The 27,090-nt window shown below is 40.8% G+C and overlaps 1 protein-coding gene across 9 annotated transcripts in view; it reads right to left on the reverse strand.

Moving 5' to 3' along the window:
- Positions 1-1,162: 1,162 nt before the first annotated feature.
- The window catches only part of LOC136840968 (uncharacterized), a 101,465-nt gene continuing 75,537 nt past the window's right edge, over positions 1,163-27,090 (reverse strand). For 3 of the 9 annotated variants that reach the window (XM_067107962.1, XM_067107961.1, XM_067107964.1), the window contains exons 2-3: positions 6,260-6,318; positions 1,163-4,496 (exon numbers count right to left, since the gene is read on the reverse strand). In XM_067107962.1, the coding sequence (XP_066964063.1) occupies positions 2,458-4,380 (1,923 nt within the window). In that variant the 5' untranslated portion in view covers positions 4,381-4,496; positions 6,260-6,318 and the 3' untranslated portion in view covers positions 1,163-2,457. The other 6 variants (XM_067107966.1, XM_067107967.1, XM_067107968.1 and 3 more) reach the window with 3 other exon arrangements.

Raw genomic sequence — 27,090 nt, forward strand, 5'->3', positions numbered from 1 at the left:
CGCTGCCAGGTTTCGGCATCATCCACCGCTGTCCCACCCTCCGCAGGACGACGGTTATTTGCCGAAAAGTTCGCCTTGCACGGAATGCGGAAGGATGCGTTTGTACCTAGCCATTCATTGTTTTTGGTGCCAATCCAGCAAAGTTAGTCGCCACACCATGTCCTGTGTAGGTGAGTTTCTAGCCGGATCAGCGGTTCTAAAATCGACGTGAGCCCTGCCCCTTCCTCAGGCTGGCCAGGTATCTCCTAACGGCTGGACCAAACCAGGTGGCTGGTCCAAAAATATGCAAGAATCCACTAGCGTTGGCGCAGAGGCCCTCCTTTCCAGCATGATCAGCCGCCAATTTTTTTCCGACCATAACCACCAACAGGGATGAGCTGTCCGAGTTGTGGTCTGCCCTGGGCCTGCTGGGGACATCTCACCACACCACCACCGCCTACAACTCTGCAGCCAACGGCTTGGTCTAGCGTTTTAGGTCCCTGAAGGCGCCCTGTATGGCCCGCTGCACCGTTTACCAATTTGGAAATACCAGCTTTGTTTCCTCCTTTGGGGACCGCTCCCAGAGCCAATGGCGACCCATCTGCAGCTGAGAAAATCTGAGAGCCACTTACTCCTGGGCGAACTAGTCACGGAGGACCGCCACAATCCGTCAGTCCAGAGGCTTCGCGAGATTCGGGAGTGACGTTCCAATAGTCATCGACTGTGCTAGAATTTTACCATCATGGGGTCCAGGGGTACTGAAATCTTTAAGACTACTTTGCATTTAAAGACTACTTTGCATAAGGGAAAAAAACTAATAAATCTTGAAAAGATATCATTGGCTTTTTATGAAGTTGAATCTTCCACTAATGGCACAAGTGGGAACTGACTCCAAAATGTCCGTGTCCATACCCTACCCCAAAAAGGGGATGGCATATTATGATTAGTATGGCCCAAGTATAAGCAAAAGCCACTTGCTAGGACTGAGTGTATTGTAATAATACAGTCATTCCCATCCTAATCACAATATGGGCTAACCGGACAGAAAGCCGAGAGTCCTATTTCTAGAACCAGGTCCCCCCTGGAATCTGTGGTCCAGCTCCACAGAATAGTTCCGCCTGAAAAAACAGGTCCAAACATTATCAGGTAGATGATGGTTCTACCACAGTTCCCACTATTTAGCTTCAAATTCAAGTTCACTCCATGCTATGATATATTTTCGTATTTATTAAGTTTGGTAATTTTGACACAAGTGGAAAAATCCACAAAATTACTCCTAAAATATTTTATTATATATGTGGGACACTTAGGGTCAAACTTAAGAGAAAAAGAAAATAATAATAATCCCTAGGTTCGAAAGCCCCCTCACCACGTCAAGGTGGTCCCAATTTGAGGGGGCCATTCCTGTGTGGGAATGGGAAGGTAGGAAAAACCGCACACACACACTGGACTCTCTCTCTCTCTCCGAGTCGAGCCTATGGAACCCAAGCAACAGCTGCTTGCATGCCCATAGATGAATCAAAATGAGCCACTGGCAACATACAGTACAATATTGCAGGTTTTGTTAGCGAGGGAACCCATGATTCCCAAGTCCCTTGATTCTACATCATCTGAAAATCCTAAAATATTACAAATGTCAATTAATTTTTCAGAATACAAACTTTCCTTCACACTTTGAAGGAATAAAACTCACCTTGAAAGACGAAGTGTTGTAGAATCGTAAGCGAGGTGAGAAAACCGGTTTAAGCTCATTGCCTTGGCAACGTAAAACCCTTTACCTTAAGGCTAAAAAAGTTGTAGGGTTACATTATGTCAGAATGAACAATTATATCAAAATACTGAATACGGCAACACATGGGTAAAATAAGGGGATGGATTTGCATTATATCATATTAGCACGTTATATCCAAATACAAGCAAAAACAGCAAACCAGTTATACCACTCTCAAGGTTAATAAGTTATAAGGTTGCATTATGTCAGAATGAACAATTATATCACAGTACTGAATTTGCAAAACACAAAAATAAAGTAAGGGGTTGGATTTGCATTATATCATAATAGCACGTTATGTCCAGCTATAAGCAAAAACAGCAACACACCAATATAAATGAAAACATCACAACAAACGAATCAGCTGAATGGCAGGCATAGAGGGAAGAGCGGCACGTCTCTCTCTCGGTAGGCAAAAGCAGAGTGAATGCATACCAACTGTGTGGGCGGGACTCCCACCAGTATTCTGTAGTTAACTACAAACTTAACAACCTTGTTTAAAGTTAAATGCTGCGGTGAAGAATATTCCTATTGTAAAGACTTATAGTTTGTATATTGTTTAGGAACAAATAAACGTAAGGTAAGGTAAGGTATGACTTACTTTTAATTCACATGTATCCAAAAAAAATTTAGTAAGTACTGACTGGAAACCCTGCTGCAATACATTATTAACAACATTCATAATACAACATTCACCTGAGTCAAACTTATTCACCAGAGAACACTTTCAATATTTTCTCTCTATTTAAATCATTGAATGCAAGTGGTCCCTCTATGTTTAAATATGTTATCAATGGTTTCAGCTCTTTTGGAAATTTTTTCAATAAAAAAAACTCTGTGGCAGTGATTTCAAAAGCATACCTTTCCACATGTGCATTCAAAGCTGGAATAACCATAATCATCTGTCCTAACCTGAGTAACTCAGCATACTTCTGATGATATACTGGACAGCACTGCAGCATGGACAGAATTTTAAGTGGTGAATCATTTTCATTTTCTTGAAATAAATGCTGTAACTGCTTCAACTGTTGTAAACCCTTGCCATTTCCAAGGCTGGGCATAAATACTGAAAAAACAGACTCAAATTCTAGGACAGAAATGTCTCTCATCTCTTTTGACAAGATGTCAATGTATGGAAATTTTGTCAATGTCTGTGACTGTTTTGTTGAAATTGCTTGGCAAATAAACATATCTATGACAGTTGCAATTAAATTCTCTTTCTCATCATGTATTCCTTTCACCCCTTTCTTTTTAACTCTTTTGGAAGTAACTATATTTCGAAGTTTTTGAAGATTTTCAAGACACTCTGGAGAGTCAATGTCTTCAACAATTTCACTCAACTTTGGGAGGAGAAAAAGTATTTCAATCAATGTACTGTCCTTCCTCACTCTTAATGTTCGGAAGTTTAATCCTTGAAAACCATGACTACTGGAAAACTGATGTAATACTCTATCCAAATAAACATCATTAATTAATATTTTATACAAAAGACCTTCCACTCTCAAAGCCTTGTATACTTCTGAAACACCAAAGCTTTCCATTAAATGGAGTTGTTTCAGTCTCGGTGGAAAATCTGTCAAGTGACAAAGTTTACAAACACCTTCCAGATGCAGAAATATATCTTGCAAGCATTCTGTTTTACTCAACCACATGAGGAGGGCATCCACTGAACATAAACGGTTTGCAACATTGACGGCAAGAGTTGCTTTTCTCATGAATTCCTTGGGTGGCTCTATTACATCTGAGAAAGAAACCATACGTGACATATCAAGGCCCCTATACTGCAAATAAGCCAAAATGGGCAATTTCTCTTCACTTTTTTGTATAAAACTACTAAAGTAATGTTCAACTACTTCATTTTGTGGGGTTAACCACCTCAGTATCATGAAGTTCATTTTACCAAATGCAATTACAGAAAAATATGGACTTGCGAACAGAGACTCCAGATTCTCTTCTTCTATTATCACAGCAAGGTTCTGCACAACAACAGGGATTAATGATGTTTTTTGAGGTATTTGGTCAGAGGAAAAAACAGATATCCTGTGGACAAAATCCTCTATACTTTTAATCTTAAACATTTCATTTTTTATAAGACAGTAAAATTCTTCACAAAGTTTTAATGTTAATGCTTGTTCTTCCTTTGCTATAATATGAAACTTTTTTTTAGTGTGTACCCTCAGTTTGGCAGCAACACTGAATTTATCACTTACACTGTGGAACTGAAGTACTTCATGATATTTTGGGAAATTGAAACCCCACTGGCAAAGTTCACATATAAGCTTGTTTGATTTCTTATACTGTACCCAAGGAAAAACAGTTTTCCAGCTTGAAAGACATTCCTGGATGTCTGGGATAAGATCAATACTAACTTCTGTGGTGTCCCTGTTCCCCTTTGGAGGATGAAGCAAAGAGGATGGAGATTTGTCATGGGATGAAACCAACTTAGATTTTTGCATAAATGTTGTACTATCATTTTCTAGATTCAATTGCACTAAGGGTAATTTTGATTTAGAACTACTACTTTGATCATCTAAATGTACCTCATCTGCCAATGATTTGACATCCGATATGACCAGTCCAATATTTATATCATCATCACTGTCTAACACAACACTTCCTTTGTCAGTCATTATACTAAATGCACTAAAAAGGTAATGATATATTTCACTTAGCAAATCTTAGTTATACATTTACAGTACGTATCTTCATTTGGGAAGACAATGCTGGTTGTTATGTCTCTCAACTCCTGGAAAGAGTATAAATATTTTGGTGAATAAGATATCAATCTAAAATGGGATAAGCAACCACATACAGAACAATATAATGTACAGTACAGTATGTCCCCCATAACTGGTGGGGTTAGGGACCACAACCATCCGCTTTAAGTGAATATCTGCATTAAGTTGGTATCCCCTCTAAAAATGCTTATACTGTAACTGGCTACTTACAAAGTTCAGACACCAAACATCCCCCCCCCTCTAAAAATGCTTATATCTGACTAGTTTAATGGTTCAAACACCAAATATAACTTAAACTATCATCCTAAAACCCTTTAATATAATTTTCAAAGTCATCTAATAAAATTACCCTTAAAAATGTATGGCTTACAGCTATATATAGAAACTAAACTCAAGACCCCCCTAAATTAATCACAGCCATTTTCTCTTATACATTACCGAAGTTATCCCATTTTCTTTCTTCAGATAGAGGAAACATGGGGAATTCACAAGTAGACATAGAGGGGAAGCATTGGGATTTAGTACTTAAATATTTAAATGTGCATTGAAAAAAATACCAAATTATAAATGCATTCAACGGTGATAAAATATTCTATTGTGTACGTACATGTTACAATGATTTACTAATTTTCAAATAACATTAGTGTAAATGCAGCAAAATATAGATAAAATGTTATTTCACTTACAGAATCCATTAATACTTTATTATTATTCTGATTTGTGATCCTCGTAATATACTGTATGTATAAAAAAAAAAGATCGTCCCGACATTTGTAACGTTTACGTTCTCAGAATCAACTGATTGAGCCTACTACTGAAAGAATTAGGAAAATACAGTATTCATATTTCATTAAGAGAGAGAACTGGTGTTCACTACAAATGAAGTCTCAGCACAGTAGCTGGGGACGAGACTTGACTTGACAGGCTGGGGAGGTGAGTATACAGTAACCTTGTATTGCTTATATGTGAAATTCGGATTTTAAATATTTTTATGGTGATTACAGATGAAACATCAACAGTGATAAAATATTCTCTTGTGTACTGTTATAATATGTGTGATGATCATAGAGTCAACTAAACTTGTAATGAAGTATGGTTCAGTAAATCAGAGAAAGATATAACTATGGCAACACGTACCTACAGTAAAAACAATTACAAATGTCGACGTGATCTTTTTTTATACATATTACAGTGATAATTGATCAATATAATACAGTTTAAATGGATTCTGTAAGTGAAATAATGTTTTATTGATATTTTGCTGTTTTTTCATCAAAGGATATGTATACTGGGCAAGAGATGGGGGTTGAACTGAGGTGTTTATGTACATTGGTAAGCTGTTTTGTGATTCTGCAGGATTTTAATTTACCATTTTATTGATATTTTTCTGTTTACATTAATATTAATATTTGAAAATTAGTTAATATTAATATTTGAAAATTAGTAAATATTTTTTTATCATAAAAAAATGTATTTACCCTGTAGTCATGAAAATAAAATGAGAATACAGTAATCAGTGAATATTGCTCTACGAAAAAATTGCAAATTAGTGATTTTTCCGCAATATATTTGGAGATAAGTTCTACAGAAAAACCAGCGATTGACTGAAGGCACGATTGCTGATCCACGATTTAGCAGGGACCCACTGTATACTCCAAATCTGGGTTTTAGAATCATATCCTTGCCTGCAACCATCTTTCAACAGAAAGGCCTATTACTGTACCTACTTTTGGGTTAGACCTTGCTGCCTTATTCTCTGATTTTGCCTCACCTTTCATGCCTTTCTTTTCAGGTCTCGTTTACTGTCATTCACATGGAAAACCCAATTCTCTGAAATAAAAAAAAAAATATATATATATATATATATATATATTAAAATCATTTTCAAATGTTCTTGCTTCTTTAATGCAAGATGACTACAAAAGCACATTATGCAAACAATCCAGTGCCAATTCACGATTAAAATGTGCAAAGCAGTATTTCTAAGGGAAGCCCTTCTTAATTGCCAAAGCTTTCAACATGCTTTTCTACTAACCAGAGATGTTTATAAATAAAAAATGGTTCAAAAGGAAGAGACTTGAGTAACTCAAGAGACTTGTTTTTGAAATCACAACTTTTTAAAGCAATTTGTATCTTTCTTAAGTATAAAAACCAGCCTTGTATGTAGGAGTATGTTACTCAGAGCAATGTGGAACTGGTTGTTGAAACTTGCTAACAAGGTAACTAGAGAGAGGGTGGCCAGTATGTAGAGTCCTGGTTATTTGATCCCGGTAATTTCACTACTGGTATTTTGACTTCCGGCAAATTGAAATCCGGTTTCTTTAACAACCGGTAATTTGACACCCAAAATAAATAAATAAATAGCTTATTTACGAAGCATATTCTTTTGAAATACCCAATGGGAATTACCTTATTTAGGAAATATAAATTACATAATTTGATTGTTTTTAGTAAGTTGAAAGCTTAGTTTACATTTTTTAAATATGAATTCAAGTATAGAAGTAACATTTAGTAGTTGCATCCGAGCTCCTGGTGGTATAAAGACATTTTTTATAATCATGACTCATCCCATTCTGAGCACCCTTGGAGGAAAGAAACTTGTAGATGACTTAAATTACATTTATGAAAGGCATAAAATAAATGCTGATGGATCAAAAAATTAAGTGGAAGTGTGGAGTGAAGAGTTGCAAAGCATGTCTAAATACATTAACAGGCATGCTTTGCAACTCTTCACTTCACACTTCCAATAAATTTTTGATCCATCAGCATAAAAAAATATGTAAACTAAGCCTTCAACTTATGAAACAATCAAATTGTCATTTCCATTTCCTAAATAAGGTAATTGCCAAAGATATCTAATAAAATATATATATATATATATATACAGTATTCCTAAATAGGCTATTTGTTTTTTGTGGGTGTCAAATTGCCACACTTTAACAAAATCGGATTTCAGTTTACCGGGAGTCAAAATACTGGGAGTGAAATTACTGGTGGCAAAGTTCTGGGAGTCAAAATACCACACACACACACACACAGAGAGAGAGAGAGAGATTTTTTCAAAAAATCACAGCATGCTTAGTTTTTAAGATTAAGAGTTCATTTTTGGCTCCTTTTTTTCATTGCCTGAAGTTTAGTATGCAACCATCAGAAATGAAAAAAATATCATTATCATATATAAATATTGATATATATGACAGCGCGAAAAAAAATGTCATACATAATTGTATACAAATCGCGCTGTGAGCAAAACGGTTAAAACTAACAAGTTTTTTTTTTCTTTGTATTGTAAACTAAATTGCAATGATTTTGGTATATAACAAATTGTAAAACGATCAAAGCAACATAGAGAAAATATTATCACAAAATGATGCATGAATTTGTAACGTGCGGACGTAAAAAAGTTTTTTTTAAAATTCACCATAAATCGAAATATTGTGCTAGAGACTTCCTGTTTGTTGCAAAATGAAAGTAATTGATTGAATATTACTAGACTGTAAGTGTTTTAGCTTACAATTGCAGTTTTCGACCATTTCGGTCAAGTTAAAGTTGACCGAAAGAATTTTTTCTATTTATCGTGATTTATATGAAAAGATTTCAAAACTGATAAGAGCTACAACCATGAGTTATTTTTTGTTGCATTCTGCATGAAATTGCGCACATTTCCATATATAAAACTTTATGTAACAACTAAAATAAAATGGTGCAAACATTACTTCAAAGTGACAACAGAATTTCTGAGATGTTCGACCAAGTTACCGCGAGCGGATGTAAGGAAAAAGTTTTTTTAAAAATTCACCATAAATCGAAATATTGTGCTAGAGACTCCCAAATTGTTGCAAAATAAAGGTACATGATTGAATATTACTAGAATGTAAGAGTTTTAGCTTACAATTGCGTTTTTCGATCATTTCAGTCGAGTTAAAGTTGACCGAAGGTTGAAATTTTGGCACATCATGATTTATATGAAAATATTTCAAAACTGATAAAAGATACAACCATGAGTTATCTTCTGTTGTATTCTACATGAAATTGCACACATTTTTATATATAAAACTTTATGTAACAACTAATATAAAATGGTGCAAACATTACGACAAAGTGATGAAAGAATTTCAGAGATGTTCGGCCGAGTTACATACATGGACGAATGAAAAAGTTTTTTTTTTTTTAAATTCACCATAAATCGAAATATTGTGCTAGAGACTTCCAGTTTGTTGCAAAATGAAGATACATGATTGAATATTACTAGAATGTAAGATTTTTAGCTTACAACTGCGTTTTTCGACCATTTTGGTCAAGTTAAAATTGACCGAAGGTTGAAATTTTGGCACTTATCGTGATTTATATGGAAATATTTCAAAACTGATACAGCTACAACCATGAGTTATATTCTGTTGTATTCTACATAAAATTGCGCGCATTTCCATATATAAAACTTTATGTAACGACTAATATAAACTGGTGCAAACATTACAACAAAGTGACGAAAGAATTTCAGAGATGTTCGGCAGAGTTACGCGCGCTGACGTAAGGGAAAAGTTTTTTAAAAAATTCACCATAAATCGAAATATTGTGCGAGAGACTTCCAATTTGTTGCAAAATGAAGGTACATGACTGAATATTACTAGAATGTAAGAGTTTTAGCTTACAATTGCGTTTTTTGACCATTTCGGTCGAGTTAAAGTTGACCGAAGGTTGAAATTTTGGCACTTATTGTGATTTATATGAAAATATTTCAAAACTGATAGAAGCTACAACCATGAGTTATTTTCTGTTGTATTCTACATGAAATTGCGCACATTTCCATATATAAAACTTTAGGTAACGACTAATATAAACCGTGCAAACATTACGACAAAATGACGAAAGAATTTCTGAAATTTTCGCAGAGTTACCAAGGACGTAAGAAAAGTTTTTCAAAAATTCACCATAAATCGAAATATTTTATGAGAGACTTCAATTTGTTGCAAAATGAAGGTAAATGATTGAATATTACTAGAATGTAAGAGTTTTAGCTTGCAATTGCATTTTTTGACCATTTCGGTTGAGTCAAAGTTGACCGAAGGTTGAAATTTTTTGTAGTCGACATACGGTACGTCCACTCGGCACCCAACAGACAATTTTAGTCGACGTACGATACGTCCAGTCGGTGTTTAAGGGTTAAACTTAATGTTATTTGAAAAGTAGTACTGTACTGTAAATCATTATTTTATCATAAAATATATGTCGGTACAGTACAGCATTTTCCTACGAAAATAATATGAAAATACAGAATATTGCTCTAATAAAAAAATCCACGAATGGGTAAGTTTTCCTGTGAATAATTTATGGATAGGTTCCACAGAAAATCCTGTGAATCGCTGAGTCTGTGAATCGTGAGCCCACGAATCCGGAGAGTCAACTGCTTCAAGATTTCCTTAAAGGTAGGCAGCAGTGAGTTGCTGTTGATGGGATCTTTAGTGAACCAGACCTACTGTGTCTAGAGTTCCATAGGGTAGTGTTCTTAGTCCACTGTTATTTTAAGTGTATACAAGTGATATGGTTGTTGGCCTGGAAAAGAAGATTGTTCAGTATGCCAATGATGCTACACCTGTGGGTGTAGTAAAGTCTCCACTTACAGAGAAATGCAGCTGCTGTCAGCCTTAATTGGATCAGTGAATGGTGTAGTCAGTGGGGTATGGGGCTCAACTCAGTAAACAGAAAACACTGTTAATTAACAGATCTCGTACAGATTTCCCACCTCATCCTCCCCTTCAGGTGGATGTGACTTTAACTATTCTAGATGTAACTTTTGACTCGTATCTTTCTTTTGAGAAACAAATAAGAAAAGTTTCAGCAAATGCCATACGACAGTTAGATACAGTCAACCACTGGCATGCACGGGGGATACAGGCCACAACCACCAGTGAATAGCAAAAATCGCGAATACTTGACATCCCCTCCAAAAAACTTATAAAGTAACTGGCTATTTTAATAGTTCAAACACCAAACTATCACCCTACATAGAATACACCTTAAGCTATCATCTAAAATACTCAATATCATTTCAGAGTTTCAAAGCCATCTTACATTAATCTTCAAAATATATGGCATAGAGCTAAGCCTATTTTCAGGTACATTCATTTTCTCTCGTACAGTATTGAAGCAGTCCTGTTTTCTTTTTACAGTACATGGGGAAACACTGGGAAGTTAAGTACTGTACATAATATTTATTATGCATAAAAAAAATTATTTCGCTGTGTTTATGTTAATATATTTGAAAACTAGTAAATCATTTTCTTATTATAAAAATTGTATTTAGTCATGAAAATAACATGAAAATACAGTAATTAGAGAAAATTTCTCAATGAAAAAATCCTGGAATTACCAAATTTTTCAAAATTTGGGTTTAAGTTCCACAGAAAAATCCACGAATAGGCAAAGCCGCGAATCCTGAACCATGAATAGGCAGGGGTCAACTGTATTGTTCATAAGGCCTTATATAAGTGATAAAACCAATGCAACCTGTTTTAGGTCGTTTGTGCTTCTTTTACTAGGATATGTTCTCTGGTATGGAGGTCTGCTTCTGCCAGAGATTTATCTCTTAGATAGAGTGGTTCATGTTGGTAGGTTAATGTTTCCTAATATTAGCTGTTATGACTTGGACTATCTATGGATGGTCTCTCGTTTGTCACTTTTTCACAAATGGTATTTTAACAGATCTTTCATATTCACAATTGATCACTGATCCCTTTTTCTTGCTGAGTGCAAACAGATTCACTGAACAGCAGCACCAATATGCAGTAAACATGCCTCGCTGTCAAACTTCTCACTCCTAGAGGTCCTTTATTCCTCACACCGTTGGACTGTGGATGTTATGCAGTTGGAACCTCAGAAGTTCAAGCGAGGATGCAGTGCATTACTACCCTAATACTATTCTCCTTGCATTTTAATACATTTTTATTTGTTTATTAACCTATTCATTTATTTTTTTTCTTTTTTTAATAAGTTAGATCTCTTCTTTCTGTATTTCTAAATTTCAAGTTAATGGTCCCTGTGGGTTTGTTCCAAATGAATAAAGGTTCATCTTCTGAATAATAATAATAATAATAATAATAATAATAATAATAATAATAATAATAATAATATTTCTGAGTTCAGTCCCGTGTCAGCCGGTGAAATTCCATTACAGCACGAATTTCTAGGTATAATAATGCTAGATATACCAGAGAAAAAGAGCTTTCAGGAAAGCTGGGGTTACTACCCCCAGTCGAGCGTCTTCTAGGAAGACGTCGGTATAAGGAAGGGTGAGTGAAATACCACTACCACGGAAACATACTCGAAAGATCTCTCCTTATCAAAACCCCCGGAACAGAGCGGTGAGCCGTTACAGCCCCTACACTCAACACCCACCAGGACAGCGACACCAGCGCCACCTACCTCATTCCATTTTCTAGCACGTGATTGCGTCCTTTTTTTTGTGTGCTCGCCTTCCTTTTTGGATTATTTTCATCAACGCCATGTCATCGAGCAGCTTTACCATCTCCAAGTTAAGTACCATCTTCTTGTGGGGTTTTGTTCTATTTTTGGCTGTTATGGTCTCGTATTTTCATAAATATTGAGATCTTTTATGACGCCACGCGCCCCCGCCAGCCATGTCGATCACAGGCGACTCCTTCAGTTCTTTTCTGTTGGAGTTGTCTCCTCGCCGTTATAGATACATTTTTGCCCCCTTGGTTCCCATCCTGGTGGTTCCCTGCGGTGGCTCCCCCTTTGTTTCACGAAATTATTTTCATTGGCCTATCGGCCTTTGTTAGGTGATGCCCCGTCCAGGTACCCCAGGTTGGGTTCCTTATTATTTTTGGTCTCAATAGGCTAATTATTTTATTCTTGGAGATGGTGCTCTCTTTTTATTGTATTTATTTTGTTGTTTACCTCCTTGTGGTGGCGGCAGCCTCAGATCTAACCGCTTCCTCGAGGTAGGCTACGCACCCTATTGAGCACATTTTTGTTCCAGTTTTTATGTGTGATGGTTATTTAGTGGAGTAGGCTTGTTTTGCTTCCATCCCCTTGCCCTGGGTGTGAGATCATCAGGTTGAGGGAGTTTTGGTTGCTGTTTCTCCGGGTCGTTTTTTGGTGGGCAGAGTGAGCCCCTTAGTTCTCTTCCTTCATTTTGGGGAATAGAGTTCTTTGGATGTGTTTCCTCTAGGCTAATTCGCCTCCTTGCCCCCTTCTCGATCCCGGTTGGTTCTCGGCACAAAATTTCTCTCCTGTTGCTTCCTCCTCCCCCGCACTCCTCCCTTTTTCCTAGCCTACACTAGGTTAGGTCCTATTAGGCTTCGCCTGGGAAGGAGTCGGGCATCGGGCTGGGTAGCTTCCAGTAGTAGGCTACCCTCCCAAGTTTCATTATTCTTGGAGGTATGGGTGCAGTTGAGCGGGTGATATGATTTTCCCCTGTCTCCTGTTCCCTTCTGGGTAGCCTACCCTCTCCCTACCCCCCCCCCCCTCACCTCCCTTCCAGCCTTGCTCTACTCGCGCGGGTGACGCTAGATGGCGTTTTCTCCGAGTTCAGGGACTCCTCCATTTGGTAGAGGGATTCGCTCCCTCCCATACAGTCCCTAGCATCGCTGTGTTGGTGTTGGTGGTTCGTTAGCTCGAACGTGTTCGAGACACTATCCCAAACCTCTCGTCTCCCCGTCGGGTTACATAGATAGGGTAAAATATAATTGCTCCGGCTTATGTTATGAACATACGAGCATCTTGCCCGTCTTGTCTCTCCGGCGGGGAAGCAGTGAGGAAAGGATTTTCATTATATAAGGGGAGCGGATCCCTCCGGTCTCCGGAGTATTTACCGTCACTTGTTAAATGTTATTGTTTTTGAATGATATTTAGATAAGTCTGTTTATCTAACGGAGTACTCCCCTCCTTTATATTATATATATACGTGAGTCGGTTCTACACCGGGGCCCGCCGTTATTTTTACTGGCAGCCCTTGTGGTGAGTTCCTGGTTTCTCATTCTTTCATTCCCCGGAGTATTCCGGGGTCTGGAAGCTCTTACCTTCCACTCTGTGTAATTTAGAGCTTATTGGCCCAGTTTATGTTAAGGGAGTTCTTCTCCACGGAGTATTCGGTTGTAGTTGAGTTTCCGCCTTGCCGGCTTTAGATTGCTTAGGTGGTGGGTTCATGTACTTTTCTACTTACAGACTGTTCGCTGTGAGGAGCCGGGTGTACCGCTTCCCTCCAACAACCCCACGGTCACGTGGTGTGCCGACCCACGCTGGTTGTGCGGTCCGACTCGACGACCTGGTAGTTTGGCACCCGATGGTTGTGAGGTTTGCTTTGCTCTCTGTGCAACCGTCCAGGATGAGTCGGTAAGTGACAGTCTTCTTCCGTTTTACGCTCCTCATATTGTATATTGTTTACGGAGTTCCCGGACTGTTTTTTCATTCTTGGCTAATTGTTGGTTTTCTTGCAGGCGGACAAGTCTTCCAAGAAGTCTGCCTTGAATCCCTCCGGCCTGGGTGGCTGGGTTTGGCAGGAATGTTCCGTCGGGGAAGCCCTACGTCCTCGACGCTAAGTTGAGGGACCTGCTCTACCCTCGCGCACGGGTGGCGGCCGCAGTGCCAGAAGATCTTGCCACCCCATCATCCAGCAAATCCGGGATGCGACCCAGCCACCCCAAGTGGATATCCTCTACGCTGAGGTCTCGGAGGATGTAGCCGCTTGGACTTAGACCTGGAACCGATGAACACTGAGCAGGACCAGGTGGTAAGTAGCGAGGTAGGTGAGGTTGTTGGGGCGGGCCCCCCTCTTTTTGACTCCCCTGTTTCATCTGTTTCTTCCTTCACAGGTTTTGTGAAGTCTTCCTCCTTGGGTGATAGAGCTCCGTCTGCTATCCCCAAGTTGAAGTTGAAGACTTCATGGAAGGCGAAGGGGCTATAAGTCCTCGTCTTCCAAGAAGGCATCGCCCTTCCCCGTCGAAGGCTAAGGTCTCAGGACCTGTAGCCTCGGGAGCAAGTCTGGTTCCTCCGGCAAAGGCGCGAGTAAGAGGGCTGCAAAACCAAGCCCTCTCGCCAGCCTGCTTTCGACGCAGAGGCCTTTGCGAACCAACTTTTCAGGAAGTTCACGGAGGATTTAGATTCGAGATTCAGTAAAATCTCCGAGAAGTTGGCCAGTCATGATAATATACTGGCGGGAATGGCTCGCCCACCCCAGCCGAACCCCAGTATGTTATCCCCGACACAGCGACCTCCCGCCGTTTAGCGTCGGTAACCCTTGGCGTTTGACTCGGGCCATCCAACATGATGGCAAGCTCACGGTTGAAGGTCTTGGCACGAGACGGCTGGAGGAATTGGAGTTCTTCCCCCGATCTCTGCCCCCTTACCCAGGCTTCGTGAGACTTACGGAGGAAGCATGGATTCGGTCAGATAAGGTTCCTAGGGAGACTGTCATCGTCCCTAGGGACCAAGCTCAGTCGGCTCTCCTGCGCACTCTGACGGAGTGGCAGGCAGAAAATAAGTTGACTCCTTTCAAGGGCAACTTCACAATATTCGCCCTGGGAGACAACCTGCCCACCCCTTGCTTGAACAAAGTCGCTCTGGCTACGGCCCGAGCGTGCTTTGAAGGTAATCCCCGTTACCACAGCTGAGGGAAACAGACCCCACTTCCCTGGTATTCCCAGGAAGTGATGAGTTCTGGTGGACGCCCGTCCACTTTCACTGTCGGGAAGCTGGACCCCTTCTGTGCTTCCTCCCAATTCAGTGAGCAGCTCCCAAGCTGCCGGAATCTTTGTTGAAGGCGGAGTTTGATGCCCGGACTAAGTTAGCCCGGTCCTTGAACTCCGCCTGCCTCACGGAAGCTACTGCCGTCTCCTGCTTGCGGACGAGCCATTCTTTCAGGTCTTGGCTAAGTCCCTGCTGGCTGGCTTCAGTCTGACCTGTTCGAGTTCATCATGGCCAGACTGGAATGCAGGAAGTTCATATTCGCCGATGCCACTATCCGCCACGAGCCTAACAAGCTCGTTAAAAGCTCGATCTGGGGACCTAACCTCTTCCCAGAAGAGGAGGTCACAAATGTTATGGCCGAAGCTACAAGGGCCAACCAGAGTCTGCGCTCTCGCTGGGGCATTTCTGCCTACAAGCGCAAGACCCCAGAATCTGCCGGCCCCCAGACGAGAGGAGGCAAACGTTTCAGGAGGCATAAGAGGCCCCACCATCAGGCGGTAGTTCAAGCCGTCCCGGTCTCGGCAGTAGCACAGCCTTCCACCTCCAAGGCTCACCCCCAACAGTATGTGCTGGTCCAACCAGCTGCGCCTTCGTATGTGGCTTCGCCAGCGCATAACCCCACATATGAGGGCCGTGGATACTTTCACGCCTTAATAGGGTCGCAAGGGGGAAGAGGCAGAGCCCTCATAGAGAAAGCTCAACACCACCCCAAGGGGAAGGCCTGGACGTGGTAGAGGGAATAAACCCGCTCCCTCCCACTGAGAGAACTCAGGTAGGTGGTCGCCTGTATTGGTTCAGGGACCAATGGACCTTCAGCCCTTGGGCACACAGCATTGTGTCCAAAGGACTAGGATGGAGCTGGATCAAGAACCCTCCTCCTCTAACCAGATTTTACCAGCCACCCACATCAATCCTACAGGATTACGTGGCAGAATTGCTCAACAAACGAGCAATAAAGAAAGTAAGGCACCTAAAGTTTCAAGGCAGGTTATTCACTGTTCCCAAAAAGACTCCGATCAGCAAAGAGTGATCCTGGATCTGTCGCGTCTAAATCTCTACATAAAATGCGACAAATTTCGCATGCTTACGGTAGCTCAGGTACGGACTCTACTTCCGCGTGGAGCCGCTACCACCTCTATCGATCTTTCAGACGCTTATTATCACGTCCCGATTGCGCGGAACTTCTCTCAGTTCCTCGGTTTCAGACTTCGGAATCAAGCCTACTCCTTCAGGGTCATGCCCTTCGGTCTAAACATTGCGCCCAGGGTATTTTACCAAGCTGGCGGACACGGTAGTGCAACAACTCCGGTCTCGAGGATATCCCTAGCAGCGTACCTGACGATTGGATAATTTGGGCACCAACAGTTCCGGAGTGTCAGAAGGCTACATCCATAGTCATCAATTTCCTGGAGTCGTTAGGGTTTTCAACTGAACAGAGAGAAGTCCCGCCTGACTCCGGAGTCCCGGTTTCAGTGGCTGGGTCTCCAGTGGGATCTGTCCTCTCACACGTTATCTCTCCCGCCTCCCAAGAGGAAAGAGATAGCATCTCTCACCAGGAAATTTCTCAAAAATCAATCGGCATCCCGCTGATCCCAAGAAAGAGTCCTTGGGTCTCTTCAATTTGCCTCAGTGACGGACCTGCTCTTAAAAGCGAAACTAAAAGACATAAACAGAGTGTGGCGGAGTTGAGCCAATGTCAAGCTCAGAGACAAGGTCTCCTCTATTCCTCGAATCTTAAAGACAAGACTGCGGCCTTGGACCACAGTCAGAGGCCTGTCCAAAACAGTTCCGCTTCAATTTCCCCCTCCGGCACTAGTTGTTCACACAGACGCTTCCCTAAGCGGCTGGGGGGGATATTCACCAAAACAGAAAGTACAAGGAACGTGGTCCACAATGTTTCAGCAGTTCCATATAAATACCCTGGAAGCTATGGCGGTCTTTCTAACTCTGAAGAAAATCCACCCAACCGGATTCATATCAGGCTGGTATTGGACAGCGCAGTGGTAGTTCATTGCATCAACAGGGGCGGCTCCAAATCAGGTCGAGTAAACCAAGTAATGGTTGCTATCTTCTCCCCTGGCACGAACAAGCACGCTGGCACCTGTCAGCCACCCACCTAGCGGGGTGCACGGAACGTGGTGGCGGATTCCCTGTCCAGGGCTACTCCGTTGGAGACGGAGTGGTCCCTGGACGGGAATTGTTCAAATGGATTTGCCGCCAGGTTCCGGCCTCCAAGTGGATCTGTTCGCGACGGAGAGCAACTTCAAGCTCCCCTGTTACGTGGCCCCAACCTGGACCTCAGGCGTACGCCACAGACGCAATGACAGTAGATTGGAACAATTGGGAGAAAATTTATCTGTTCCCTCAATAAATTTACTGCTGAAAGTATTACACAAACTCAGGACATTCAAAGGTCAACCAGCCCTAGTAGCCCCCTATTGGCCGAAGAGCAATTGGTTCCTCTTCTTCAGGAACTGGGATTGCGGAGTCTTCAGATTCCCAAGCCCATACTGACCCAGACAGTACAAACTAAGACTGTGTCAGCTTCCTCAAGAATTCAGAATGCCCTAGTTTTATGGACTTTATAAAATTCGCAGCCCAAAAGGAGCGAAACATTGACCCTGTCAACACTCTGTTTTTAGAATCAGATAAAAGAGATTCTACTCTTAGACAGTATGACTCAGCAGTCAAAAATTAGCCTCCTTCCTGAAAGCATCTGAAGCCAAGATCATGACGACTAATTTAGGAGTTTCTTTCTTTAGATCACTGTTTGAAAAAGGCCTTGCTCCGCCACTATTACCACAGTCAAGTCAGCCCTGAAGAAAGTATTTCTTTCGGCTTTAAAATCGACCTTACAGATTCCTATTTTTCATCTATCCCCAGAGCATGCGCTCGTCTGAGACCAGTATCACGCCCACATTCTGTTACGTGGTTTCTCAATGACGTCCTTAAGTTAGCATCAGAGTTGGATAACTTTCATTGCTCTTATCAGGATCTGTTAAGGAAGACTTTATTTCTGATTAGCTTGGCTTCAGGTGCTAGAATCTCAGAGCTATCGGCTCTCACTAGAGGTGATAATTTTGTGAACTTCCTCCCGTCTGGAGAGGTCCTCCTTTCCCTGACCCTAGATTTTTAGCCAAGAACGAAGACCCACAAGACAGATGGTCTCCTTGGAAGGTGGTGCCCTTCCTCAAGACCAGTCTTTATGTCCAGTTTATACACTTAAATCTTACCTTTTAAGAACTCCACAGAGTAAGTCGGGTCCTCTTCTTATCAGGGAGAAAGGTGGTACTCTTTCACTGAATGCTATAAGACAACAAATTCTGTATTTTATTAAACAGGCCAACCCAGATTCAGTTCCTAAGGTTCATGATATTCGAGCAGTTGCTACTTCCATTAATTACTTTCATAATATGGACTTCTCAGAACTATCCAAATTTACGGGTTGGAAATCACCTCTAGTGTTTAAACGCCACTATTTAAAATCGCTCAAAGCCCTGAAATTTTCTACCATAGCTGTGGGAAGTGTCATCTCCCCACCTTAACTAATCATATCCTTATCCTATCCTTTCCCCCCCGCCCGCCTGCCTCATTTACTTCTCTGCTTATCCTCCTGGTTGATTATGCCTCACTGCCTGGCTCCTCATATTGATGTATCTTGTCTCTGTTGAGTGGAAAATGTAATCTGACATGTTATGATTGTTTTTTCTTGTGGGGTACTGGGCGGTTTTTATTTTGCTCCATGTACCCCAGATATATGTATATGTTCTGTATATGTTATTTTTCATTGATCTTGTCTCTTACGTGTTTAGCCTAAGTTTACATGTGTAGTTTTAAGGTTGTATTTGCATTTATCTTATGCACATTTCATGTTTCAATTTGCTTTAGTAATTTTAAGATTTTTAGGGCCTCTTCCCCGTCACACTGGGACTTCCCACATTTCATAGTATTAAGTTTTTGATGTGCCTTAGATTTAGTATTCTTTTACATGTAAGAGATTCCTGATTAAAATTATTTTCATAATTTTTTGCCTTTTTCTTCAGATTACCTCTTTTTTCCTCGTAGTTGCAGCCTTGGCATGATTCTCTATCACTATTTCACCGGCTGACACGGGACTGAACTCAGAAAAGGGATTTTGACAAAGGAAAAATCTATTTCTGAGGAAGGTCCCATGTCACCCGGTGACCCTCCCTGACTCACCTAGTACTCCCCCCCCCCTACTTGCACATGCCAAGTCTGGGGTTAGTGCTAGCATGGAATGAGGTAGGTGGCGCTGGTGTCGCCGTCCTGGCGGGTGTTGAGTGTAGGGGCTGTAACGGCTCACTGCTCTGTTCCGGGGGTTTTGATAAGGAGAGATCTTTCGAGTATGTTTCTGTGGTAGTGGTATTTCACTCACCCTTCCTTATACCGACGTCTTCCTAGAAGACGCTCGACTGGGGGTAGTAACCCCAGCTTTCCTGAAAGCTCTTTTTCTCTGGTATATCTAGCATTATTATACCTAGAAATTCAGTGCTGTAATGGAATTTCACTGGGTGACACGGGACCTTCCTCAGAAATAGATTTTTCCTTTGTCAAAATCCCTTTTTTATAATAATAATAATAAATAATCAGTAGCATTAATTCTTTAGATTTGCATGATGTCAAAGAAAATAGTGGTGCAGGTCTAGTTTGTGGTATCTTCAGACCCACAAACTACACATACCTCTTTACTTGGACATTCCTTAGATGTGTCCAAATTTGGATCTAACTTGCACTGTGGTGGTTTAGACCCACAACTACACATACCTCTTTGCTTTGACATTTCTTAGGTTTTTTTGTGTCCAAAGTTGGATCGTAACTTGCGCTGTAATGGTTTATACAGTGCTTTAGGCATGAAGACCACGCTTCTCTGTGCTGATCAAGGATTATTTATCTAGTTTTGTTCGCCAATTCACGCTGTATTGAGCCTTTTCTTTTTTTTTTTGCTAGGGATCTGATGCATTTCCAGATTACAGTACAGATGTTATCATATCCTAATTTTAATTAATATAATAATGTGCCTTTTTTCTGATTATTAATCTTCCTCTTTAAAGTTAGGGAAGATTACCATCCTTTCGGTACAATTGGACATATTGTGACTAGTGACTGTTGCTGTGACTCCTGGTAATTCTTGAATATTCTAAAAAATAGATGACTAAGCTTTAGTGGTTACTTCTCTTTAATTTTTTTTTGTTATCTGAAACATTTCCAATGTTTGGCAATCTTAGTAACTTGTTTTCAAGAACTGAGAGATATTTTTCTCCGTTTTGAGAACAAGGAAACTAGACCAGTTACATATCCCAAATATATGGTAAAACTGTATGAAATTTGAATCGGCTTTTTTTGCTTTCCTTTGATATAGATGTGTTGGCATGGTATAAGGAAGCTACAATGGAATTTCAGCTATTTGGTGGAGGAGGATTGTCCATGCTCATACCCATTGTTATTGCCTGTTTGTCACCTTCAAGTGAAAAGTTATCTTGCATACTGTAGTATGCATGACAGGTTTTGACCTTGGGAACATACAGGGGATGAACTTGGAAGTCATATTACCCTAAGTACATTGGGGGTTGTACTGAACTAACTCTGCTACTTGAATTCTATGGGTGAAGAGGTATGCCGTCCAGACTCACTCTCCTTTATGTTCTAGGAGTAACCAGAAGCATATTCAAGGCTGTGCACGAGTTGTCATCCGAAGGTCAATCCTGATAGAACAAGTTTTGAAAAAGGAGTGGCTGAAAGGTAATAAAAGGCTTGCTAATTTAGGTGGAAGCTGCTAGCATACAGAATAGGCAGTGCATAACATTACAAAAATTGCTGCTATGCAGGAAATTTTATTAGAAACAGGAATATGTGAATTTTCATGATAAAATTAATTATTTGGATATTTACTTGCTGTTAAAGTTAGCTTATATCTTCGTGCCGCCAGGTGTTATCAGCATTTAAAAAACAAAACACAAAAGGAGGATGGCTGACCTGGTTATGGACTGTTTATGATCACCTTGTTTTCCCACCAAATGGCTTTAGAATATTTGTTCTCATCAGATTTATTTCTGACCACCCACTAAAATGTGGGGAGCTGGGTGGGTTTCGACTTTAACAGTAGGTAAATATCCAAATATAACAAATTTTAACAGTAATTTGTATTTTTCCTACATATACAAACCTGAATTACAATAGGAATATACTTCAGGGCAGCTGGAGATTGGCTGTTTAAAAACAAGGTGGTTAAGCATGTAGTTAACTACCGACTGTGAGTGAGAGTCCCACCCACTCAGTCGGTACGCATTCACTTTGCCTTTTGGCCCAGGGAGCAGAATGAGGGGTGGCTTGAGGTGGGCATTTAACTTGTAAAAGACCTCAGGTTTGTATAGTTAGGAAAAATAAATTACTTTTAAAGTTTGTCATATGTTCTACACAATATACAAACCATCAGTCTATACAATAGGAAGACTAACTTCCTTGGTGGGAGGATTCTGAGTAAGCTTCTGAACTGACTGGTAGTTCACCTCACCTGTACCTCCTTCCTGGTCATATAAGAGCAATGGAAGGAGACCATGCCTCTGAAATGTTGAACAAAAGTGTGAACAACTGTGTCTTCAACTGTTAGACTTCTGGACCTTTCAAATTAATGTGTGTGTAACAACACTGCTTCGAAAAAGGCTTGGGTGAACCCAGCGTGTTGGAGACAATAAAACTAGAGATAACCCACGGGTTGTTTTATCATCAGCCCTCTCTCCCCTTGCTAGAGGGGAGGACTTGCATCTATTAATCTATCTAAGATTATAGACTGGGTACAGGCAGTCCCTGGTTAACGGCAGGCTTGGTTAATGGCGATCCGGTTTTATGGCGGTTGTCTAGCGACGAAAATCGGCAATTTTCGGCGCCAAAAATAGCGGATTTCCACTTATCGGCGCCAATAATTGGTTATTGGTGCCAGTACATACCTAACAGAGGCGTCGATAACCGAAAATTGGCACTTTTCGGCATTGATAAGCCTGAAAACGTGCCAGAAATCGCCGATTTTCGGTTATCATCAAACCCCAGAACGGAACCCCCGCCGATAACCGAGGACTGCCTGTACTCAGTTATGTAGGCTCACCTGCATGGCCTGCCCAACCAGGCTGTGACGGAGGGCTACTCATCTTTCTCTGCAAGAGAGGAAAGATAAAAGAGGGAAAGGAGGGGGCCAGTCCCCCACTCACATTCACTCTTTGCCACCGAACACCTTAGGCAGGATGCAAACCGTCCACTGTGGGAGCTGAGCGAGATACACAACTTGTTGAGCAGCCACCACATGACCCAGGGAGAGTGTCCCAGGGCCTGTGGGCAACGTCCTGAAGATAGAAAGACGTGAGAGGGATAGCCTAGACCACTTTCTCTCTTCATACCTGTAGAACCAACAGGTTCTTCCAGAGTGCGAGGGATGGGCTAATGTTCCTATCCATGTGAGATACTCTGAACGAACTCCTGGCTACATGTTGGGCATAGGGTCTGCTCGTTGATAGTCTCACGAGGCTAGAAAGAAATTATGATCTTGAACACTTCTTTTTTAGCCGAGTCACTACTAATGAAGAGTCATCGACACTCAGGCCTGAGATGTTGAGTCCTCTGAAGATAGTACCGTAGCACTCTAACTGGACACAGTAGTATCTTGTTACGATCACTACCAACAAGTTACTAGATAGCAATGAACATAACTGTTGGGAAAAACTCTAACATGACAGAACCCCATTCCTCGAGTGCTGTAGTCTTCCTGTGGGCCGAGGCCTCTACAGACAAAGAAGACTATGCAGGAGAAGTCCTTTTGGTAGGCTAAATGTGGGTTTGTACGACAAAAGACATTTGTGTGAATTGATTGTTCCGTTGTTGTTATTGTGATTTTTTTTTTATTGAATTTTTTTTTCTATTAAGTTTATTGAGTGCATATGTTGTTTATGAATGTGTTGTTGGTGGATGATTGTTTAATCAATCGTTATTTTTACTTTTTTACTTGCAGTTTGCTTGAGTGAGTGTGTTAAAATAGGATGAGCTCCCCTTCACCTGAACTGTTGGAGCCTACAGATATAATAGGATTTTCATTGGCAATTGCCAGATCAGGCTAAGAGCTGGAGAGGATGAAACAAGCTGATTGCGTCCATGGAGCATCACTGCCTTGGCCATTGGAATCGGAAAGCACTGATGGAGTGGGAGGGCAAGAGATAAAAGGCAGATGGGACATGGGTGGTCGTAATGTGACGCTAGTGGAGGAGAGTTGGGAGTAAATTTCTGGGGGCGCATCTGTACATTCAGCTTTTTCTACCTGAATTCAGTTTCTGCAAGGAGGTGTAGTGTTTGGACAGAAGAAACAGAAAACTGTGCTAGATTGCAGAGGCAGGGTCATGTGTTTGGGATGATGTTGAGTTGTTTATAAAAAGTTGGTGGGTTCTTGCCTCCATTGGAAGCCTCAAGTAAAGTATAGTTTGTAAAAAAAAAAAAAAAGAAGAAATCACCTCAAAGAGGAAGACAGAAAAGAGTAAGACTGAGAAGTTTGAGGTGAATGAAAAAAGTGAAAAGGTTACTGAAGAAGTTGATGTTGACAGTGAAAAACTATGGAAGTAAAAATATAACATTGAATTTCCTGATTTATTGTCAGCAAGGCTTAAAAGGTTCTTTTGGGGGTTGTGGTAGTATTAAGTTAGGCTAAGTTAGGTATAAGAAGATTGTTTTGATAAACTTTGGTGGTAAGTAGGAAATAAATTAGGTTAAATACTGAAAGATGATACCTGATAAACTGTAACAGAGATGTAAATACAATTAGGATAAGGTTCTATTTGAAAGTCTCACACCACTGTAATATTAAGGTAATAAATTAGGTTAAGGAAAGTCAGATTTTCATTTAATAACCTCCAAATCTGTTCCCATCATACTGCACCAATTGTGCCAAATAAAAAGCCCCTACATCCTTCTCCAGGTGAGTTCATCAGTGGGTTTGCATCAACTTTCTAGGACCTTGGCACTGTTCCCATGTGTGAACATGCAGGGGGTGAGGCTGTGCCTGTGCGTTGGGCCTTCACTCTCTCTCATAAGGTCGGGCCTGGGTCCCTAGACCGGGGAACCTTACCGGTGTCACAGAAGTTCGTGGCACCCTGTGCAGCGGCAGAAGAACCTTACCTGCCCAGAGAATTGATTTCTCGGGGCCAATATTGGTGATCTACTGGAGCCCTGTGCACCTCTGGTGACACAGGTGTCTGTCGAGAACCGTGCACTTCTGGTGATCTGGCGACGTGTCCATGGAACTCTTGCATCTGCAAAAACCTGTGGCACAGGGTCCAATGGGATCCCGTGCAGGAGGTGCCATCGATATACAGGGGTCCGAGAAGCCCATGCAGTGGTAGAAGGTTCTTCAATGGCCCGGGAAAGTGACTTCCGGGGCCGGTGTTGGAGGCATAGGTGTCCATGGAAACCCATACCTATGTTGCTTCGGTGGTACTGAGGTTCAAAGAGCCCCGTACAACATTCCCGTGTCTGTAGATAGGGGAGAGCAACTGAGAGATCCCTTTTCCTCTTCCGAGGCCTCAAGATTGTTCCATGGGTGTTGGGAGATGTTTCCACCAATGACCATGGAAGTGTAATGCTGGAACAACGCACTGACAGCTTCTGTTGTTGTAAGGGCCAAATCTCTGTCACTAGTGACTCAGCTTATTAGCCATTACATTCCAGTTCCCCAGAATGCACCTGGCTAACAGCTTTACCAAGTGTGCAATCACCCACTCGTACACCTTCATCGCCTAGGGAGGAGTGGAAAGGAATAAGGAGCCCTTATTAGAGACTAAAACTACCGTATTCTCCACTGAAGGGAACACAGGTGAAGCCACTCATGAGGGCCCGGCTTCCCCAAGGACGACAGGAGAATGAGAACGATTCACCACATTCGAGCTGGTTATTCCTGTCAAGACAAGAATAACTGCACTCTTCTCTGAACTTACTGACATGGGACTGAGGCTGTAACACCAGCATGTCCAGGTACTAAGTGCACTGCTTGTGTGTGAGATCTGGCTTCTCAAACTGAAACGAAACTGCCAAGTCCTGACAAATTAGAGAAGTTGTCTCGTTCCCAGATAAAGATGGATATACAGTAGCCCACCAAGATAATGGATTAAGGTATCAGAGCCTACCCCGCTATAAAAGTAACTCCGACATATGTTGTATGTATACAGTACGTGAATGCATGTTTTTGCCTTAAAGTACAGGTATATTTATACCCTGTACCCCTTAAACTGCTGTAAAATGCTTATAACTGCTTATTTTACCAGTTCACTGCCTAATTTAATAGTTCAAACAAAAATATACCTTAAATTATCATACTAAAACAATTTAATATTTCAAACAAAAATACACCCCAAACCATCATTCCAAAACACCCAAAGTCATCTTAGATTACACTCCTTAAACTGTTACTCTTAAGTATACAGTATACACCCCTAAAGTGCTTATAACAATGATTTACTAATTTTAAAATACTAATATTAATGTAAAAACAGCAAAATATCTATAAAATGTTTACACTAATTAAATAAAGGTCTTACAGAAGTGTGACAACTAATCCAGTTAGTCATTTTTTCTCATAGTACTGAAGTCGTTCAGTTTTTTTTTGCTATAAAGTATATTTATATAAACAAACAGTACCCATAAGTAAGATAAAAGCCTTAATATTAACCTGTTGAGCGTCACCAACGGCATATCTTAGTCAGCCGCATCCTATATCACAACACCTTCAGTGGAGTAACACATCCTACCTCTTTCAAGGATGGTGCACTACTGAATTCAGAGGCAAAGTGCTCTTCCCGATTATACAAACTGTAGAAACGTCAGTTGGTAACACTGTGAGCTAAATTAGCAGTAAATGGCAACTTTTTTTGCAAGTTAAAGACAGTCTGACAAGAGGACAACGACCTCCACCTCCCACTACATTTCTGGCATTCATTGGTAAACAACTGACTTCATTTGGTTGATCCCATTTTTCCCCCCAAAATGAGCGATCTAAAGTGAAAGAAAAATCTTTTCCCGAAGAGATTATCACTACTCATTGCAGAGAATGATGATAACTACGATAAAAGGAAATAACGGTGCCTTTTCCATAATCACCACAAAATATACTTCTCTCTCTCTCTCTGCTGCGGATTCCACGAACTTTTTGTTCAGGATAAGGGAAACCCAGTCAAGTTCCCTTTACTTTTCAGAAACCCTGTGGATTTTTTTTTTAGAAGTTTTTTTATGACAAAGTCAAGGAGCACATTGCAGCAGTACAAACAGATTTTCCATCCAGTTTCTAGATGAATATATAGACGGTTTGCTTAAAATATCAAGTGCACTAAAATGGTATGACAAATGAAAATGAAATGAAACAATTCATTAATCTACTGGCTCTACGTTTCAGGGAATGGCATTTGAAAGAAGAATTTTTTTCCTTTTATATTCCATGCTTATAATCTTTAGGATACAAAAATGCAAAATAAATCTTTCATCTTTTCTCATTCTACATTATTTATTATCCTAATATCTTTATGCAAAAATCAACATCAATGTAAAAAAGAACATATAAATATTAGCATAGACCAAATGACCGCTCTGTAAGCTAGAAAATGTGACGATTCGGGAGAGGCGACGTCTCTCATAAAAGATGCTTAACAGGTTAATATAAGCTGCAGGACAGTATATACAGTAGTACATTATTGTAAAGTGAAATTACAGTGTACTGTAAGCATAAACATATATTCATGTGTGGGTGATGTGCTTTCTCCCTCACTCAAAACTTCCAGCATTTCTTTTGGCTCCTGATTCGAAAAAACAGTTCGGTGCTCAATCTGGAGGCAAAAACCCTCAAATTGATATTTC

This window comes from Macrobrachium rosenbergii, chromosome 8 (assembly GCF_040412425.1).
Source record: "Macrobrachium rosenbergii isolate ZJJX-2024 chromosome 8, ASM4041242v1, whole genome shotgun sequence".
NCBI classification, from domain to species: domain Eukaryota; kingdom Metazoa; phylum Arthropoda; class Malacostraca; order Decapoda; family Palaemonidae; genus Macrobrachium; species Macrobrachium rosenbergii.